The 22,361-nt window shown below is 39.1% G+C and overlaps 1 protein-coding gene across 2 annotated transcripts in view; it reads left to right on the forward strand.

Moving 5' to 3' along the window:
- The window catches only part of ARID4B (AT-rich interaction domain 4B), a 185,908-nt gene that overhangs the window by 137,341 nt on the left and 26,206 nt on the right, over nt 1-22,361 (forward strand). The window contains exon 16 of one of the 2 annotated variants that reach the window (XM_019527131.1): nt 11,990-12,253. The exons of the other annotated variant lie outside the window; for it this stretch is intronic. Coding sequence (XP_019382676.1) covers nt 11,990-12,253 — 264 coding nt within the window. The remainder of the gene's footprint in view (nt 1-11,989; nt 12,254-22,361) is intronic. 2 annotated transcript variants of the gene reach the window in all.

The following is a 22,361-nucleotide window of genomic DNA, read 5'->3' on the forward strand; positions in this document are numbered from 1 at the left end:
TTAAAGACCCCCAGGATAGGAGCCAGCACCACTTCCCTTGGAAGCTGGTTCCAGATCCTAGCCGCCCTGACTGTGAAGTAGTTCTTACGGATGTCTAATCTAAACCTACTGTCCAACAACTTGTGGCTGTTATTCCTTGTTATGCCAGGAGGCGCTAGGGGAAATAAGGTCTCTCCCAAGCCCTTCTGGTCCCCCCTAGTAAGTTTATAGACAGTCACCAGGTCCCCCCTCAGCCTTTGCTTGTGAAGGCTGAACAGGTTCAGGTCCCACAGTCTCTCATTGTAGGGTCTACCCTGTTGTCCCCGGATCATGCGGGTGGCCCTCCTCTGGACCCTATCAATGTTGTCCATATCCTTCCTGAAGTGGGGCTCACAGAACTGGACACAGTTTATAAAAGTTGTCAATTTCTGTGCTGGAGGAAAAATGGAATGAAAACTCCTTACTAGATCCCCATGACTAACTGCCCTTGTCCTTACGGTATAAGTGCCTGCAAAGTGCTCTCAGGTGCTACTTGGCCCTTAATTCTCTTGAGCATTTTACTAACCTCTGTTAAAGTTCAGTGCCTATGCCAGTCCCAAATATAATTACCTTAGTAGGTGATACTATTCAATCGTGATTGAATAGAATAGACCTGGTATTTATGGTAGTGGTCTTTAAGAATAACTTACTACAGGTAAACCCTAATTTTATGAAGGTCTCTGATTTCTCTGTTTTAAAAATCCTTGTAAAATCTGCTTGAATGACTTCTTGCTTTGATACAAATTTCTGATAACTTCAGGAATTCAGGATTTAAAAACTTTGCTTTGCTTGGTAGAGGCAGCATTTTTTCATGTATTTTGTTTTTTGTCTTGTAATTTTTATCTTGCATCAATGTTTCTGTTATCTCTTCTGAAAATATAATTTATGCCATACAAGTACGCTGGAAGTTGAACTACCCGAGGTTTTAGTTTCAATTTTTTTCATATCCTAAAAACAACAAATATCAAATCTTGGTTGATATTCAAGAGCATCTCATGAGATGGATGGAATTCTTTGAACAACTGGAAGAACAGTAATTTTCTAATTTGTTTTGAGTGTATTTTTTGTGTGAAGTATATACTCAACACACAAGAGGGGGGAGTTGATTGCTTTTTTCTGCAGAAATATGATGAGCAGCATTCATTTTGCATAGCTATCTGTACTCTTTATTCTGATCTACATCTGTCTGTTGTTTCTGATATTGTGCAATTTATTTATTTTTTTTCAATTTTTGTTTTCAAAAACAAAATGAAGACAAAGAGGCTGCGAGAAATATGTTTTTCCGTCTTCCTTAATTTCCCTTACTTCCCCCAATTATGCCTATGGCTTCCTTAACTGTACTTAAACTTTTATGAGGTACAGGAGGGGTAGTCCAAGGCCAGTGGTTGTTTTAGCTTAGTGTCACCTAGGTGAGGGATGGGAAGGGTACTTTAGTTTCTCTTCTAACTGCAGGGAGTAATGCTGTGTGAAATATAGGAGAAAACACTATTTTTATCTTGCCTACTGGTTTATGAGATGCCATAAAGCTTTGATACCCTGATGTAGGGAGACTAAAAAGTTAGCACTTGAGAGAAGATTTGTGTGCTGAGATTATTTTTGGAGACATTTTATGGCATGAAAACTTATAGAAGCAGCTTTGACAAATCATTAATTAAGCAGTACTACTGAAGTAGTAACACTATAAAGATCTCCTTTTTTGAGTCTTCATTGTTTGTTTATACTATTGACAGATTTTCTTAGATGATTCCAGGAAGGTCCGGTTCAAAAGTAAGGTATCTTCAAATCATAGCTATGGGCACAAATCCTGCCTTTGATCCCTTTAAAGGCGAGAACTGCCCCAAAAATGACACAATCTGGGTGGTTCTACTGCTGATGTGAGCAAGGTGGAAGTATCTGGAATGCTGCAAAATTGTATTTTATTGAAACTCAGTGTATTATAGCATGGAAGGGTTTCCTGAGGCCTGGAAACAGGTGTGGTCAGTGTGCTGGATTTAGCCCCTATGAAATTGATGATGCATTGTCTAAATGTTACATTATTGCTGACTAATTCACCAGACAGAGCAACAGACTGATTATTAGACCATTTAAGGATAATTTTATGAATAATTTTCTCAATTAACCTGTAAAATGACAATCTACTTTCTCTATTTGAGTATCTAGTTTTATGATGGAAAAGAATAGTCAAAAGTTATGCTGCTTCATTCAGGACTGAATTTGGATTGTCTCCAAAATGTCAGTCTGGGAATGAAAAAGACCTAGTTTCAAATAACAGGGTGCAGTTTGAAGACGTGATACCTTAATTTGTAACTGGATAATTTACCAGATTATTTCCTCTGCAGGAAAAAAATGCCTACTTTAAGAACAGGAAATTAGTTTCTCCTTGCATAGTTTCTACCCTCCTGTTCCATTTTTGGGTAGGCAGGATTTCAGTCCAAGCTCGCAAATCTTAGGATATCTGCAGGTAGTAAGGGTCACTTTTGCTGGAAGTCCATGACTCATCTCCTTGTGTTCTTGATCCAATCCTTTCAAACAATTTTCCTGTTGACCTCCCTATAGTCTCCTCTGTACTGGGTTCAGCATCATAGTGTAGGAAAGAGGGTGAATATGATGTGTATAGCATGCTAATACTGCCCCTCTCAAGTTCTACTTACCTGTGCAGGCTACTCAAAATGCTCATGGATAGATAAGAGCTAGTAAAGCAACAGAGGAGGCTGACATCTTTCCTCTGTGTACACATAGTATGTATAGGTAATAGGTGATGTGTTTGAAAGGTTCTTTTTAAGCTGATTGTAAAGTGGACAAGCTCTTAGCTTTAAAGATAATGCAAAATGCCTATGTTGGTTATCCCACTAAGGAAACTTTTTTTCTTCCTTGTAGTGCCTTGTTACTTCACTGTTTCAAACTTCCATGACAGAAAGCTTTAGAAACTCATCTTTCTCCAAAGATTAGGATTCCCACTTGTTTCAACAGTGTGAAATTCTGCACCTTTAAGGCATAAATTTACTGCCAACTGGAGTTGAGAAAAAGACATGTCAGGTCTCCTCCTCCCCTTTTCCTCCCCCCATGCAGTGTATTATTACATAATTGTCTTTCTCTGTAGCATTTGGCATTGACCATAACATAGAGGGATGCCATGCTCAGAAAGTACTACTGAAACAATAGGGTCCAGTGTTCTTTTTTGGGGGTGAGGGGAGGGGCAGGAGATAATGAAACTGAAAGGCAGGAAACTTAAAGCTAAGAAGAAGTTTTGTTCCCCCTCCTTCAGTTAACAATAAGCTTATTGAACTTACTCCTTCAAGACTGAGGCTGAGAGTTTAGCTGGATTTTAAAAGGAGGACTGAATATTTAAATAGTTAACAAAACCAAACAAGATTTTTGGAACAAATAATAAGACCTTATGTTTCAGGGTAAAAGTCAGCTTCTAACCAGTGTTAGGAAGAAAAGTGTTTTTTTTTTCTGGTCAGGTTATTCTATATCTGCTAGCTGTAGGGATTTCTTTCCTTTTCCTCTGAGGCATTTGAAATGGGTCACTATTGGAAAAAAGATACTTAAGTAGCGTGACCACTGGTCTGAGTTTGTATTGGAAGTCCCTGTATTTGTAAGAATTAACTTAGAGTATATATTATACCTCTCTCCCTGGATCTTATTATCACTGTTACTGTAGCCTTGAAGTGGCCTGATGAGATTTCTATTGGGTCCTCCCTAATGCTTCTAGTGCATAGTGAAGAAAGCTTGCAATGGTGAGATGTAGGATGGTTTATTCCTGCATTTCCCTCTTTCTGGTCTAAGTATGCTGCCTCAGCCACCTAATGCAAACATATTGAACCCTTGGACTGTTGCTTTTTAGGCTTATTTTTATCTGCCACTAAAATGTGAGAGTTCTGGACTGGTTCATACTCAGTATTCTCTGCTTGATAATATATGCAGGTTGCTTCTTACTTCAGTTGGGTTGAAATTGTTGGGATTTTCCATTGAATAGTGTCTATTTTCTTGCTGAAATTTACTTGTTAAAGGGAACATATGATCAAATACTGAACCAGAATGTTTTACGATTCTTACAGTTTTGAGCTCTCCTGATCCTAATACTTCTATGCTTGGCACTTAACCATAAATTTTCTTGGGACCTGAAATTAGCAAATTGTGCCAATGCTGGAGGAAGAATTCTGGACAGCGGGTTTGAATCTCTTTTAGCTTTAAGAAAAGTTACCTTAACCTAGCTTTTCCCCTTACTTTTTTCTGAATGCAGAGAAGGGCTAGGACTAATAAGTCAATAAGCAGAAGTCAATAAGTGAGTTAAGGAGATTATTGTTTTCATTTAATAAGGGTCGCATTAACAGTTAAGCTCCATACATGAAACTGAGCAGTGAAAGGCCAGACAGAAAGATAGGCAAATCTCGTATGCGCTACTGCCTCCTGCACGTGTGTCTCTGTTTGCACAAACATGGCGAGTGGTGGGTTTACATCGGGGCACATCAGTACATCTGTCATGTGATAAGGATAGTTTTTTAGAGCAGCTGAAGCCAGCATCTCCATTTCCTCTACAGGTATAATGTTTTTTTTCCTAATCTTTTTATTTGTCAGAAAGGTCTGTAGATCAGAAATGACAACAGGGACATTTAAAATGTTACAGGAAGGGGTGAATGTTGGCATAGTCTGGCTTCTGGGTCGGCTAAAACAGTATATATGGAAGTTGTCTTTTGCAGCTGCATTTGATTTTTTTTTGTAGAATAAATTATTTATTTGAATGGGACAGCGAGTCTTGTTCACTGCACAGTTGGTGTGAACACCTGTTGAGATTTTATGGTGTTGCTATAAAGGCAGAGAAATTAACTTGTGTCAGATATTTATCCTTATTTACAGGGATCCTAGTTTCTCTGTTTAAAAATCTCAAATTTAATTTAAAAAAATAATTGCTAATTCTGATTTTTAAAAAACCAAAAATCTGCAATTAAAATGAACTGCCACTATATGTAGGTATCAGTTGAACACAATGTTTCATTGAGATATTTACAATTTTAAAGCAGTTTGGAAGCCTACCAGTGCTTTAATCACTCTAATAAAATAAATTTTAAGTACCTATAAATTTTAGCATTTGATTTTGGGCTTTTTATCATGGAAAATCAGAGCTTCCCCTGGCCTTTTTGCTCACCAGGATGCAGGTCCAGGCCCCTCATTCCCAAGCCACAGCTTCCCCGCTGGGCCTTGCCTTTCTGTGTTGCACTGGGTCTCACCTGCTGGGCTACAGAGGCCCTGGGGGGAATGCAGCAAGGCAGGAAGCCTGAGCCTGCCTCCACCCTGTGCACAGATCTGGGGGGCACATGCCCCTCCAGCAGTGTGTGCAGCAGTGGGGAGCCAGCTCTACCCCTTTCTGCCTTTCAGATGAGGCACCTGCAGCTCCATCCCATTCCTTGCTGGGGCCCTGCATTCCAGCCCCGCGCATCGCCTGGGCTGGGCAGCAGCCCCAACCCTGCTCAACTCCTTCCCTCCTTTTGGGGACCTCAGTCCTTCCCTCTCCCCCTTTCCAGACTTACCTGCAGGAAGTGCTCTTCAGGCTGCCTGGTGGCCATGTGCATGTGTGAGAGCACATGCATGTGGCACCCCTGCCTGACTGCCCTCTTCCCGCTCCCCCCAGCCCCTCACAGGCTGGAACTCTGCCAGCCTGCAGAGAGCTCTTTGCAAAAGTAGAAAATCTGCATGTTTCTCCATTAAAATGAAAAATCCATGGTTTTCTCAGTTAAAAGGGAAAACTTGCAGGTTTTTCCATTTTCCCATGGGAAATGGAAAACCTGGATCCCTGTTTATAAAGGACATATTTGTACTTGCATCTTTGGCAAGTAAGTTGTGTTTTGGTGTGCATGTTGTCTCTGAATGTATCCAAAGGGAATGCTTGCATAGTAGTGTCTTCAGACAGAATCTACAATCAAATGTTGCCTTTATTTAACATTAAATTAACTCACTCACTACTTGACTGATGGCTTTTGGCATGACAATTAACTATTAATCCTATAGAACAGGCACACCATGTTCAGGTACACTGTGAGTTTCATTTGTTACCTTTACTACTGTGTCTCATCTTGATTTAGGAAGGAGCACATCTGAGGTAGAATAGCTCAGGCTTCACGTTAGCCACTGCTGAGATTCTGGAATGATCTGTATCTAATGTTATGACATGGGGGGTAGTCGCACATTCACTTGCAGTGATTGCAAATGATTGGAGTGTTGTGATGTAAAGTTTTTAGTACGTTAGATAATCTTCACCTGAAAGGAAGCAGCTTTGCAATATCAGGATGTCACTTAATGGGTGTATCCACACATGTGCTTTACTGTGAAAGTGACTGATTACCTTCATAGTAAAGCATCACAATTTACATGTACACCAGTTTAGGGTGCAGTACTATCTTACAGCAGTGTATTTAACTATGCTGAAATGCATGTATGGACAGTGACCAGGTGAGGGCCAGACTCCTGGCTGCTGCCTTGCCACGCAGCTCTGTAGGTTCTGCACCCTCATGCCCTGGCCAGCCCCTCTGCAACCTGACACCACCACCCAGAGCCAGGGACCTCTTCTCCCCTCTGCCTGCCCCCCATGCCTCCTGCTGACCCCCCCACGCCCAGGTGTGCTCTGCCCTGGCTCAAGTTTCTTTTGTCCTAGGCATATATATAGACACTGCCCCCAGGAGCAGTTCACTCTGGTGCTAAGTGCTCTGGAGTTTTTCTTCACTTTAGTTGCATGTATAGATGCACCTAATTTGCACTAAACTGCTCAAGAATGCATTTGCTTACATTTTGCCACTGCATTTAGTGTTAAGCACCCTTGGACTTCTGATGTCTGGAAACTGGAATAGTCATTAGGTAGTAGAAATTACCTGCTGCTACTGATTCAATCTGAATTTGAACTTGTGACCTATGAGTGAAACACTGCATAGCCATTTGCCCCTGAACCACTTCTTGCCCATCTAAGGACTTATTTCATAATGCTTTTACAATTTGCAGTGTTTAACTGGGTGCATGATTGGGAACAGTAGTATGGGGTCGTCTTATTTTCCCCCTTTCCTTGCATCTGGGACCCTGCTCCCTTCAGGAGCAGCAGCAAGGTGCATCTGTGTGGGTGAATTGGGAATTCTCTGTTCTTCTCGCCTGCCACACGGAGGCTTCTGATGTCAATTGATATTGCTGATTCCTTTCTGCTCCCAAGAAATAGTGGGTCCAGAATGAGTGTCTCATGGGGTGGAGATATTTTTTGCAGACAAAGGTAGATGTTGATATACCAGTTAGATGGAAGTCTTGTCTGGCTTTTGTGTCCCTAAAGGCAGAAATATACTTTTTATTTAATATATTTTACTTAAAAAGAAAAAAAACACCCTAAAATGCTGAGATCATTGTCCTCATGTAGTTCCAGGACCTGGGACCCTAGAAATGTGTACAGTGCCTGTGTAGTAATCCAGGCCAGGAAGAAATAAAACTAGGAGATAAGGAAGGGACCCGATATGGGGAAACTGAATTTAAAAAAAAATTGTCTTAAGTTAGAGGAAAGGAGAGAAGGGAAAAAGTAAAAATAGAAGCTAATTGCTTAATTTTAAGTGGCAATTATACTAGAGTTTCTTTCTGTTAATGGTAATTGTTCAATTAATTGTAATAATTTAATTGAACAAATAGCTGATAAAACCTTGCTTCAGTTGTTTTAAAATCCTCCCTTTAAAATAAAGATTTTTTTTCTTACCCCTGTCTGCTGTAAAGTGTAAGGAGAGAGACTTTCCACCTCCATGATAAATGAAATGCTGTCTCGTAATTGTTACGTTTCCTAACACAGGATTACAGATTGAAATCTAGGTTGTGTACCAGAGTAAGGGGAGCGCTACCCCTTACTGCTTTATGCCATGCATGTCATAGGTAGGAGCTTATGGAACAGTTGCTTCCTTGGGGAGCTTCCTGCAATCTTGGGGGTGGCTGTGGTGAACATGTCCACATTCTCAATGGCCTATCTTGTCTAGCTGTGTTGGGGCACTGTGGGCAGGTACCTTACAAGGACTGGGCCTAGTGCAGGGTGCATCCCCTTGTGCATAATGGGAGTTTGTGCAGCAGATTCTAATTATAAGTTTCAAGCTGCAACCTAAACTGTACCTGAGGTTTATGGCAAAGGCTTATGACTGAAGCTATATATTGGAATGAAGTATTGGGGTAAGACCGAGGTAATGCACATGGGTTGGTGGAAATAATTGGGAGAATTGCCAAAGGTCATTCTACAACCTTCATCATCATTTGTAGGATCCCCCCCCGCCCTTTTTAACACTGGCATACAACCTACCAGTCATGCTGATGTTCTGGACTTCACTTCTGGCTAGCCAGATAGAAAATTAGGTCCTTGCTAATTCTACTCTCTGTTGTTGGCAGTGTTACAGACCTGGATACAATGATCCTTGCCTCTGTCCCTTGAGGTTTGGATTATTGCAATATTCTGTTCTTCCCACACATGAAAACCATTTTAAAACTTCATCAGTGTAGAATGAAGATCATACTTGCATAATTGTGTGTTTAAACAACAGGCACATTCCACTCCTTGATTTGTACTGGCTTCCTTTTTGTCATCATCATCATTGTTGTTGTAATCACCAATGTAATTCAAGATAGGTTTTAGTTTTATAAGCCCTTAACTTGTTTGGGACCAGAGGGAAATGTGTGTGGGTGTGTGTGTTAATAGATTTTTTTTATTATTTTTATATAGTGCATAACACAAGGGATACTGACTTGGGTGGCAAGTAGGCACTACCATAATATAAAATTGTTAAAGCCCAGACAACAAATAAGGACTTGCATCTTTATTTTTTGGTTTGGAATTAGAAGGTTGTACAGATGTGAGGTAACAAGTATCACTTTACTGCTGTAGAAGGAAGCCAATTAAAATGTTCTGTTTCTCCAGGCTGAAGCTTTCCTTCCATGGAGGCCTGCTGTTACCTTTGCTGGTTTTATAATTAATAATGCAACCCAGTCCTTCCATCCAGCTCCCTACTACTTCATTGGTTGGTGGAACACAGTTATGGTAGTGCCCTACTGTCTGCCTTTATAACACAAATGCACCCTGCTTTTTTTGTCTCATTTGTTTTGCTTAAGTAAAGGAGAGGCCTTTCAAGTACCTGAAGCTTTGTGATTTAATGCTGTTTTTTAGGTGGGGGTTATGTTTTTAAGTTGATTATTATTGTCTGTTGCCAGAATGCTTGTTTGTTTTCCTTTTTCATTATTTTGACTAAACAGCAGTACAAGAACATCGGTATTCATATCCATACATACGTGATCGAACTGAGATTTCTACAATGCACACTGGATTGCCGCAGCCGCAGTTTCTCTAAGAACTTCTGCTTTGCATCATTCAATGCCTTTCTCTACATCAGCATGGCTGGGTTTGAGGTCTTGAAAGAGGATATTATGGCCTTTGTAAAAGATTCTCTCCTCCCTTGCAACTCCTGGAACATGCTTTTCCTTTCACTGAGATTGTACAGGGATATTAACTTGCAGTTTTCTACTCCCAAAATAGAAATACTCTTGGCTTTGGTTTATTTTTCTAGAATTTCCAACCTGTGATCATTGACCAGGCCACTTCTCACTGCATCTTTTTTAACTGCAACCATCTCTGCTGCCATCTTCTTACACTTCCTGGCATTTCCCTCCACCTGTTACAGACTGCTCTTCACATTGCCTACTTCCAGCCATCCAAGTTTACTCAACTTTACAATGAGGATTTCAGACCTCTCCTTCAGTCCCAATAGACTGTTCTAGAGTCTATGTAGAAAATCCATTGATGTTCCAAGAAAACTACCTCTGCGTGATGTGTGGTAGCAGAAGAGACCCCAAACTAGTCCAGGCTTCCTGGTTGCTTCACAGTCGGCTGCACCATAATTGAACAGACTTCGGCAAAGTCATGCTTCTTTTCAGGCATGCTTTTCTCTTTTAGACATCGTTAAGGATTCTGCTGTCAGTTTCAAAAAAAAAATATTCTTTCCAATTAAGTTTGGAGGTTTTTTCTTAAAATTGCCAGAAAAATCTTACGAGCAGTGAGAGCACTCAGGTATGCCTTGCTCTTGCAACAGCCTAACTCCACCTTCTGTACCATGTGATGGTTTTGTTCTCATTGCTTTTTTTCTGTTGTAATGTAGGAGTACTGACAGTGGAGCTCCTGAATTAGAGAAAGGACTGGGCTCCTGCTATCAAGCGATATGGCCCGCATACTGATCCCAGTGAATTTTCTGAAAGTCTTATCACTGATTCCTTTGGGTTAAGGATTTGGCTACGTGGAAGAGAGTAGAGGCAAAAAGAGCTTTATGGAGTTAGCTGTGCCTTTGTATTCTAGTTTTAATTCCTTTGTTGGTTTTTAATTATGCTAACAAACTAGATGGCTTGAAATTTCCGTTAATTATATCATTAATTAGATGCTTGTGTCCTTAAAGGATATAAATGTTTGTTAAAGAGAGTCCCCTGTATTTTTAATCTGTGTAATATTGCTTTTGATAGACTTATCTTGCGGTGTTTGAAAACCTAGTACCTTGGCATTGGGGGTTCTCATATTTTTCTGGTGGTGTAGGCATGTACATGTAGTCAGCTGCCTCCATTCCTGGTGTAATTCCGTTAGATTCTGTAGTTGTACTAGAGATGAATTGGCCTGCTGTTTGCAAGTCTCTTGGCAGCTAATTAAATAAGTGTGATTTGATTTCTACTCAATGCATTTGGCTCATTAACTGTAAAATGTTGTTTGATCCTTTCCAAGAGAGGAAGTGGCTGTGCTAAATGAATATTTTCTGTTGCATAGGTGTCTGGAAAAAGTAGGTGTTTGATATAGACTCTTGCGATTGTATTGCATAAAAATCAAAGTGGAATCAAAGGCTGGTAGGTAGTAGCAATCTCCTTCTCTCCAGTTTTCACACCTTCTGGTCCTCAGGTTTTAAATGTTTAGTCAGCTTTTCATTATTAAGAACTCTACAGGCAGCATGGAAGTGTTTTTGGTTGTATGCAGGTAATCGGGATAGTCTAACTTCTAAGAAGATCATGACCTCAAAATTAAAATCCAAATTTTTTGTTGAAATAGCCTCTGTAATTTTGCACATATCTTCAGAAAATTAGGACCAATTCTCAGAGATCCTAAACATCCCACACCAGCCATTGACTGAAATTTTTAGGAATTATGGGTTCTTAATGCCTCTGCAAATTTGCCTGAGTTCTTAAAAATGCACCTAAAGTCATAAATCCTACTTTAGAAAGTTCAGGCATCAGTGTTTGCATTTATGCATTTATAAGTCTTGGATTTGAGTGATTGATTGATATTTTTTTTAATTTTTTTTATTTAAGATCTTTAGCATAACTGGGAAGGAATAGCGGAACTATGAATCTGATCCTTTTAAATGTTCTTATATAACATCTGTGGCATAAAACTTTCTTTAAATCTGTTTCTTCAAAATATACTTGCATTGGAATTGTGAGGCAATTGATTTTAATGGAGGCACCAAGCTTTATCTGGTAGCAGGTCTCAGGCTAGCTGTTTGTAAAATTTGTATCTTGAAAAATTAATGTTAAGAATGCTTCACTCTGTTTTAGGAGATTAATTTGAGATTTAAAAAAATAAGTATGTTAGCTAAAGGGACTGCATTAAAGGATTCTAGAAAATCTTAGTTTTGAATGATAAAAGATCAGAACATTAAACAGGCTAATAATCTTCATAGCATAGAGTACAATTGCAATTCTTACATGAATGATTTTTTCCCCTCTATCCCAAGTCATGCTTTTAATCTTACTGTCACTGGATTCTCTATGTGTTTTGCTATATCCTATTTAGCTGGTAATACTTGCAAAAAGCTATTTCACATATATGGAGCCTGCTGTTTCCAGTCTCTAATGCATCCACAATATTTATCAGTATATGTGGTTTGGAAGTGAAAAGCATATGAAGTATCATTTATTAACTCTACAATTTTTTAAACCTTTCAAGAGATGACACAAATAAGGAAGAAGATGAAGATGAAGAAGAAGCAGAGGAGGAGGAGGAGGAGGAGGAGGAGGAAGAAGAAGAAGAGGAAGAAGACAACAATAACAATGAGGAGGAAGAGTTTGAATGCTATCCACCAGGCATGAAAGTCCAAGTGCGGTATGGACGAGGGAAAAATCAGAAAATGTATGAAGCTAGTATTAAAGATTCCGATATCGAAGGTGGAGAAGTCCTATACTTGGTACACTACTGTGGATGGAATGTGAGGTAACTTGAGCTTTTAGCTAGTGATTTACTTTCTCTAAATTTGCTTCTAAAATACACTTGTGTATTTTAAAAAATAATTGAATATAGAATTTTGCATCTCTTAAAGTTTCAGTACTGGTGGTTTTGAAGGTCACTGTAATGAATTAAATTTAGATTTTTTTTTTTAAACATAGAGATGTAGCCTGTTAGTGACTTGCAGCTTGGAAAAAACCTTCTTGTATATAGTTTCAGGAGAACCTCTTTCCTTCCTTCACTTCCTTTTAAACCTCACCAGGCAACAAAAGAAATTAACCCACTTCATTGATAAATTCTTTCCCTGGCTCTCAAGCCAGTTGTACCAGATACTGTGTTTGAGTAACTGTAGACACTCTTTAGAGTGAAGTACTGAACACAATGAAGTTTCATGACATTTGCCAAAAAAAGGAGATGAAACACCAATTTTCATTCAGGAAAAATAACAGTGATTTCTTATTCGACAACCTTGCTTAAAAGAACACTTTCCCCTGGTGCTAGATGCATCAGTTACTCTGTGCACCTAGGATTCTTAATTGCACATCAGAGGACAGTAATTAAGTACTTCACTTGTCCAGAACTAGTTTTTCTTATTGCTTCTGGCTTCTTAACAAGACTTTTATTAACTCGTTATATTATCTTTGTTTTATGTGCTTAGTGTGGTATCAGTGGAAAAATATTAAGGCTTTAATTTGTTTTTGTAGTAAAACAGTTAGAAGAAACTGACAGAATAAACAAAAGTTTCTTGAAATCTTTTAAGCCAGTTATCAAGACTCCTGCTTTGTTGTAGTTTCAGCAGATCCCCTCTGTGTGATAAGGGTTCTCAGCTGTCATCTTTTTAAACTTCTTGTACATCTTGTAGTTGCTTAAAATCAGCGGGGCTGAGGAAAATCAAAACACTCTTGTGAGCCTTTCATAGTCTTCATGCATCACATTTGGACTCTGATTGCTATATTATTATCTCTGACCAAGAAAATAAGACAGGTCACTTGAGATCTCATCCTGTGCTGGCAAAATCAGCATGCAAGGGTCACAGCTGTAAAAGCCATGTCACTTCTCTCCGTTCCTTGATGCCTCCAGTTTGCATCCGATTCCACTGAATTCCTCACCAAAACGACCAGTATCCTGAGGAACAAGTTATAATTGAGGATTCTGATTTTTAATTTTTAGCAGTCTTTGTTAAACCTGCATTGGTCTACTGGAATGTCTTGGTGATCTCTTACATAAAATGTATCTTCAGACAACATTAGGTAGGTCAGAGAAACAAGGCTGTGGGATCCAGTTCTTAGTTACCAGTATGTTGGGGTGAAGAAATGCTCGCATTCAGGTTTGGATAGGATTTGGAAGATGACTAGCATTTCAGCCATGGAAGACTCGTTTTCTATGGTCCCCTTTGGGAATTGGTATGTTGGCCTTTGACAGGTATTGAATTTACTTCAAAAGTGTTTTGCAGTTTTTAAACTCCTTTTAAGTTGTCCTCTTGAGTTTGAATACAGATGATCTTAAGATTTTCTTTATGAAAAAATTCTCTGCCTCTTCAAAGTAAATGTTATCAAACGTGCTACAGGGTGAAAGTTGGAGGTTTTATTCAAGCAGCACTACTTTTTATATCTTCATCTTGTAGATCTCAGTACCTTTGTTGTTCAAAGGAAGAGTTATGATTGTGTGCTATGAACTCTGGATTTCAAACAAGTGCATAGATTGCTAAAAAATTTATTCTTCCTGTAACTAGGAGGTATTTGATAAGAAGAACACTTTCAGTTAACTGTTGTGCCTTTTTTGAGGAATGGGAAAGTTGTTGCTGTCAGCAGGTCTTCATCTGATGTTGTTTGGCCTTGGTTATCAGAAGGTAATGGTGGTCATTTTTGGTGCTTTAATAATTGTCCTATCCCGTAAAATTCCTGTTTAGCTAATGGAATATATAAGGGTCCTGTTGCACATGCCCAGTTTGTTAAATTCAGATGCGATATGTGGAAAAGTTGGATTTGGCAGTATCAGAGCAGGTGGGTCTGCATTTCGTGGCTACAAGAAGCACCTGTCATAATTGATATGCTTTCATTTTGGATAGCAACTAAGCATCTTGGAATTACAGTGGTGTTAAGACATAGAAGTCTTTAACTTGTAAATACAACTGGATAGTTGATTTTGAGTCAATTTCAGCTTTGAAAAATAGCGGGTTTATGTGACTTTTCTTAGTAGTTCACTGCCCTAGGAAAGGTTTTCTTTCCTTGTGTGCATGTTATTGGGGTTTTTTAATTCATTTCTGATTGTTAGCTAGTTTGTAACTACAAGAAACAATTAAAAACCTAAGGTCATGTGGTATAGATCTTTGTGGGCTTGGAATCAAGGGCCCTCTTAGTTGTCATTTTTCCCCTAAGTTTTTATTTTTTTTCTCATCTGCTTCATTTACTATAATATATTACCTTTTCCTTGTACCTCTTCCTTAATAAAAAATTCTTCAACCTGCAATTTGTTTGGAAGAGCTTCTCTCAAGAGAAGCTCTTTTAATGGCCAGTACATTGATAGTATATATCAGAGTTCTCTTGTCCAATGCATTAATAGTGTTTTTTAATTGACTGTTGGCACATTTGGCATGAGAGTAAAATAGTGTTTGAATATTCAGTATTCTACTATACTTTTTTAATTCTTCAAAGCCATCCAGTGATACTAACCATTGTAAAACATAGTAATACAGGTAAGTTGACTCAAACTTTAAAACAGAAGTACTGTATTCAACAGCATTTTCTCGCTGCCCTTTGTGTGGGAAGGCAATCACCATTATTTATTTTATGCATCAGTATAATGGTGCTTCAGAAATGGGTTGCTTTGAACAATAACCTTAATAGGAATCAATTCTCTTCAGTGGTAAAGGATAGGACTGAGTGAAGCTTCAGTTGCTGATTTTGATTCGGCAGAGTTTTGGCCCGATTCAGTGGCTGACTCTGAATCCAAAACAAATCAAAAGACCCTTTAATCTCTCCGAATTGAATCAGAGAGATTCAGAAAGATGACTATTTTTTTCGCCAAGCTGGGGAGCACAGGGGGCCCCCAGCCTGCTTGGCGGCAGACCCAGAAGCGGAACAGAAGTACTTCCGGGTTTGCCACTGAGTGCACTGGCGGGGACCCCCTGTGCTCCTGTGGAATGCTCCATCTGCCCCAGCATCTCAGCATTCACAAGTCGCCTGGTACCTTGACGTATGTAGAAAAAACATTTAAAGCTGTGTCTGTGTCTGAATCGCTGATTCTCTGAATCTGCGTTGAATCTTCAGTTTCGGATTCAGCTGAATTGAATGGGGAGAGTGATTCGAATCAGCGAATCGAATCACGGTCCCTGATTTGGGCTGAAGCCGAATCTGAATCACATACGGCCCATTTCGCACACCTGTAGTAGAGGGGCTAGTACAAATACCAGATGTATGTTCTCTCATTAGAACAAACTCCTACATAGCTCAGATCCAATATTAACTCAGCATTTCAGAGAGTGGACAGTGCAATTATCCTTCTTGCTGTTGGGTTGCCCAGAAAATTTAGGTTTACATCTCATTAGTATCAACTGTTTTTCTTTTTGGTGTTAGACTGGGTCAGTAAAGCTAATCCCAAGAGACTTGGTGCTCTGTCAGTTTTGAATGCTTGGGACTAGATTCTAATGACACCTATGATTAGATTGAGAGCTGGTAGTTCAACTGATCTTTTAAATTCATGCATTGCAGCTGTGAAAACCTAGGGGCATGTATCTGTTCTTTCAGAAAGCAGCAGTGATAAGGAAGAAATTTATTCTGTATTGAATTGGGTTGAAAACAGAGAACGGTGATGGTATTAAACTAGTGAAATCAGTGGCATTGAGATTTTTCTTCTCAATCACAAAATGGCAAATCTGTTACCATGCTGTTTTGAGAGCAGCAAGCATTTGTCAGAGAGGACTTCTCCTTAGATGCATCTGGAATTACCTTCCTTGTTTTGCTTAAGAAAATAATTGCAGACCCGTCTGCTCTCGAATTACTGGATTCCTTTGTTTGCAAGATTACTTGTTGAATTATGCAGTTTCCCTGGACCCAAGACTTCAAGCTGCTGCTTACAAAAGCTTATGCTATGAATGTTTGGTTTAGTTTTGCACCTTATAGACTAACTATCCTGCGTTCTTTTTAGGGCTTAGCCATGCCAGTTCCTCCTTTTGTAACATTTTCACTTTTTTCTTGACAGCTTTATATAGATGAAATATGTTGAAAAGTGAATTATAAAGCATTTAAAATATCAGGTAATCCTGCAATATGCCCAGAATGTCCCAAGTAGCAAGTGACAAAGGGTGTATTTGGCATAAATTCTAAATTAACTATCTTTCCATTGTAGGTTATTCAGACTCTCGCTGGCTGGCTGCCTTATGGTGCGAAACTGCAAAATACATCACACTTATGTCACAGTTATTCAAAAATTATACGCTATGTCTTTTTCTTTTGGAAATCTGGATAGGGGAAATAATGGTTACTATTTAAATGACTGTCAAGCACTACCGCTATAGTTTTTCATGCTTTGGAATAGCACACTAGTACAAACCATATTTAAAATATTCAGATTTGAGGTGCCCTAAGAGAAAAGTTACAACTGTTCTGAGAGAGACCTGCCTGTGGCACTGCATGAGACCTTCAGAACTTGGCTAACATAGAAGTCTTTGTTTAATATTTCAGGATTTACTTGATTTACTTATCAATCTCTTGCAGCTTTTAGTACTCCTAATATGAGAGCTCCTCTAAGTAAACTGTGCATGCCTGTCAGTCAGGGGTATTGACTAAACTGATATTGAGGTGTGTCTGTTTTATTCACGTTATACAGACACATCCAGGGCATGAAAAATCCACCTGCCCAGCAGGAGCAGGACTCTTTGTTAGGTGAGTGCCATCGACTTCTGCAGAGATTGAGCTGTGATTTAACAACAAAAAAGTCTTAATATTTCTAATCTTGATGATTGTGAATCTTCTAAACATGAACTGAATGTAGTGATGTTTTCCTAAGCCTGTAGAGAGACAGTTCTACTGCTGAAATCACTACTTCAATGGGGAGAGAAGTTCAACTGTTGGTGTTGTGGTGACACCAAGGGATGCCTGGTCTTTTGGACTAGAAAGCACAGGGCATGAGACCAACCATGTCAGCACAGTGTTTGGGCTTTAGTGACATCGCATGCCCCCCTCGCCCAGGAAAGGGTCTGTTCCCCACCCCCCGAGCACATGTACTCACAGAACCTTTTCCCCGTGTGGAAAGAAGGGCTCTGCATGTGTCAACCTCATGAGGTCATGTTGACACAAGACTGAATAGAAATCATTTTGCTTAGGTAGCTGGCAGTGGACCCAACTTTGCTGGACCCCAAACTGGCAAGGACTCCTTGTCTACAACTTCTGTTTTTCTTTTGGGGTCCATAAGGAAAAACTCTGTTTCTGAGCATTCAGTCAAAAGGGGAGCAGTTTAAATGGATTAGTTTTGGGTAAAGAGTTGTCAGGCACTAGTGGGTGAAGGGCAGTGCAGCATGAATTGATGCATCTGGAGGAATGGGACACTGATTGTGTAATGGGGAGCACTAACTGAGGGAATTTCAGAGATCAGTCATCAAGTAACTATGATTTTCAGGCCCAGCCAGAAGGAGGAAAGAGGGGAAATCAGGCAGAGTGCCAATATAAAATGGTGGGGGCAGGGGGAAACCATGATACTGCTGTTGGTTTGGTTAGATTATTTGTCTTATGTCTTCAGTGCTTTTCCGATGTTGCCTTTTCATGTAACTAATTCCTTTTTTATGCCATTGTGTTATTATAGAAAAGTGTAGAGTAAGAATCAAACTGTTTAATAGGGCCCTAGCCTGAACCAGTTAAAAATCGTTGGCCCAGAGTAATTAGAAATTTTTTCCCAAAGGAGATTAGCAGCCACTGAACTGAGTGCATCCTCAGATGCATATTAATATTTCAAAGAATGTCAAGGTGTGCAGATTGAGTTTAAATATGCACACATCTGATGCAATGTTCTTTTTGCTTTGTATAGACAAGCAGCCAGTTGTTATAAAGCAGAAGGAAAATGGCAGGAATCTTCAAAAACCTTCTGATTTGGAATAAACAATTTCCAAATATAGGATATTCTTTTTAAACAAATAGAGTGCTTGTTTCAGAGCAGTTTCCCAAGGTGCCCTTAAAAAGGTGATCTAATCAGATGGCAAAAATATATATTTCCTGGATGCTTCCCTTTAGTGCAGGCAACTGATCTCTTTTGTAAGAGGTGAAACGGCTTGTTCTTTCTTTCTCTGATCATCTCTGCTGGCTAAGACAGTTGAGAAAAGTCCCTTCATGTGGGTAATATAAACACTACACTGAAAGGTTTTTCTGACACTTCTTAGGTTATATTGGTTTGCCAAGGTCAGGTCTTTCTCAGATGGGTTGATAACGTGGTATCCTTGCTAGTTATATGAAGATTAAAGGCCCCAGGGAAGGGGAAAGATGTCTTTCCTGCCTTGTCTCTGGAGCCTTTCTGGGCCTGGGGTACCTTTGCTGTACTGTAAACCCCAGCTGTTTCTGAAGTTTTGGTCTTCGGGCTCCTGGTTTTGTCATGTGGTCTATACTAGCAGCACAGCAGCATGGATGAGTGCTGAAGGATCAACAAGAAGTGCCTCTAGAACAGTGTGAATGCTTTGTATCCATCCTATGACCTTTTAGTGCTCATTTGTCTTACCTGCTTTTCATTCAAAACACTCTTTCTGGTGTCATTCAACCAGAATACTACAGAAACTTCAGTCCTTCTTGGCCAAGCTTGCATTCTTCATTTTGATGAGAATAAAGGGACTCTATGATGGAAGAGAGTTCTCCCTAAACTATTTCCAATGTCATGTGAAATGTACCTTCTCCCTCCCTCCTTTCACCATTGTGTACCAAGGCATTTTATAATAACACTAGTCTTGCTTTCTTTTGGCAGTAGGGCCAAAAAACCCTGTCTCCAAGCAATATGCCTTTAGATAATACAATGTACAGAAAATTGTGATAGTTATGATAGATTGCCACAGTGGGCAATTTAGATCAATTATTCCACTGAAATCATGGTGGCATTTGAAGTGTGTTCCCTCCATCTCCTCTAGAAGTTAGTTTGCTTGTTGTGAGTCTTGTAGTTGCACAAAATCTTTTACTCAGCGTCTCCATTGCTGACCAGTCATTGCTTCAAAATTCTCCGAAGAGTGAAGATTTGTATAGAAAATCCTACACTGAAACGAAAGTAAATTTGCCAAGACCTGAGATATTCCTGTTGGGTCACTTCCTGCACATACCTGTTTTCAAATGCCTGCTATTATCTGATCATACTCCAGTAGAACAGAGGGACTGTATTGTTCACTCATGTGAACAGAGGGAGCTAATAAATAGCAAATTTGATTTTTTTTTTAATTATTATTTTATTATTTTTTTGTAATGCTCATGTCTATGAGGTGCAGCACTGATTTAATTTATGAAGAACATACATTTTAAGGTGATAACCCACCTGTGTGAATTGCACTTGTTTCATTGAAATTAAGACTTTCTTACTAAAATTGCATGTTTCTTTTATTCTAAAACTGAAATTTTTTTTCCTTTCACATTCTCAACTCTTGTTCTTTTCTTAAGTGAACAAATTCTTTAATGTCTGATTAATTATAACATGGAAAAGATTCAGCTTTATTATTTTGCCCTTTGGAGTTGCAGCATTTTTAAAATTTAGGACCCTCTGCATCTGTAGATTCTCAGATGTCCTTTTGGATTGTCTCCTAAATTCTTCCCTTTCTGTTAAAGATTTAAGCAAGTTCATAAATTTGGAATGTGCATTATTAAAAGTAATGTAGAAAGTAACATTTTTCACTGATAATAAGTTCGGCGGTTGATCTTTTTAAGCCACCTCGGAGATTTGGCTTTACTGTTCCCTTTTTGAGAGGACAGGAAATTGAGTGTCCATAAAAATAGCCCAAATGTCTGAACAAAGCTGTTGCTATCACTTACCAAGAATCATCAGGTCCTTCACATTTGAAGCTCAATATTCTGCTGTGGCAGATTCTACGGTATCTGAGATGTAGTGTCATGTGAAGACTGCAAGACTGTCAAGGGATGAAGTGGTAACTTTAGGATTTGAATGCAACTAGCTTAAAACAGCGTTTCCTGACCTTTTCCAGCCCAAGGCACACTTACATTAATAACATTTTTGTGTGGCACGCCTGTTAAGGCATTCCCCATCCTCATACCTATTGTAGCTCATTGCCCTGGCAAAATTCCATGGCATATCTGTTCATTTCTGATGGAACACTTTTGTGCCGCTGCACACTGGTTGGGAAACACTGACGTAAAAGGTATTTTCAATCATTTGAGGCATGTGCAGTATTTAGACTTGGGTAGTGTGCGTGTAAGATTATTTTTGTTGCTGAAAGCAGGTCAGTGAAATAAGTCTTCCGGCAGCATATAGTACTGTGATCAATACTTGAAAGGAAAGTTTTAGAACAATTAGTTTTCACTGTGAATATGTTCAATTCTAGTGTAAGATCCATTTGGGATTTGTTTGCTTTCATCTTGTTAATGTGAGCTTAATTTGGAGAACCATTATTTTAAACCACAGCAATAACAAATTTGCTATTAGCAAGTGTATCACTGACTTATTTAGAAATCATTTAATTGTAATCATATCCATGATAGTATGATTATGCACAGTATATTAAGGTCTGCAAAGGGAGAAAACTCAAAATTTCTGTATGTTTCTTTAGCAAACAAATGCCCCCATGTTATTACACAGAAAATCAATTTTGGGTGTCTTTGTGTTCCAGGAACTATTGTCAGGCTAAAGCACCATTCTCCTTTTTTTCTTTTTTTGGGATGTCATTGTTTTTATTCATATGGGGGATATGCATGAACAAAGCACAGTATTTAGCCTCTGCCATGCTGTGGGGGTAGGTAGTATGTGCATGGAGGAAGAGATTCTTATACGTTCGTGAGTGGTAGTTGGGAGAGATGGGGCTAAAATTAGCAGGGGAGAGTTTGTTCGTGGGGCTGTGGGTAGGGAGGCGGGAAGTTGGAGTTCTCTGTTTTGGAGTGTTGTTTGGGGAATCCTGTCTGTGGGTTTTGCTTATTGTAAGCTGCTCTGAGCCTTTGAGAGAGGGTCAGATATGCATTTAATATATAAATTGAGAAATCTTGATATAGGTTATAAGTGAAAATGAGTTGGAAGTTCTGATTTAGTACCCTAAAAGATACTGGTCAGTATTGCAGAATTACTATAGTTAGATGTATTTTGTCAGTCATTGTTAAGAATAGGCTGGAAATCTAATAACAGAGGTATGTCAAAATAAAGGTGTGAAATCAGATCTGTGTGGGAAAGGCTACATGGCTTTGAGTGCAGTACACCTAGCTCTGATGTTTGTTTACATTTTCTCTTCTTACATCGTCATTAGTCACAATTCACACTTGCACTATCTTTCTCTGTCTTTAATTAATGCATTTCTTATGCAGGCACCTCTTGTGTACACATCTTAAGCAGGCAAAGGGATTATTTATAAATCTGCTTCACTGAGCATGTCTACACATGCACTTACACCGGCTTAAATTTACTGTGCAGTTATTGGGAATAGGCTGGAGTCTACATGTGCAGGCATTAAAGTGCATTAACTCTGTGTGGATTGACTTGGAACTAAAGTTCCAAGTCAGTCCATACACAGTGTTACTGCACAGTAAGGCATCTGTCTACATGTGAGTTATTGTGCAGTAAATAATCAGACATAAATTTGATACCTGCATGATGCAGATATCAAATTTATGCTCAAGTCAGTGTAAGTTGCCATACTTACTGCACAGCACAGGCATGCACATATAGACACGTGCCCATACTGCACAGTAATTTTTGGTTACTGTGCAGTAAATGCGCACATGTAGATACGCCCACTGTCTTAATTTGACTCACTGTTAGGTTTTTTTAAGTGTTGTTAGTTTTCTTTTTTGAGCACAGCTCCACAGCAAATGCTCTAAATGAAAAGTATATACAACTTGCATTTTGAATATCCTATATGTCTCATTTAGAGCATTTGCTGTGGAGCTGTACTCAAAACAGAAAACTAACAACACTTAAA

This window comes from Gavialis gangeticus, unplaced genomic scaffold (assembly GCF_001723915.1).
Source record: "Gavialis gangeticus isolate Ggan-Ray unplaced genomic scaffold, GavGan_comp1, whole genome shotgun sequence".
Classification (NCBI taxonomy): Eukaryota; Metazoa; Chordata; order Crocodylia; family Gavialidae; genus Gavialis; species Gavialis gangeticus.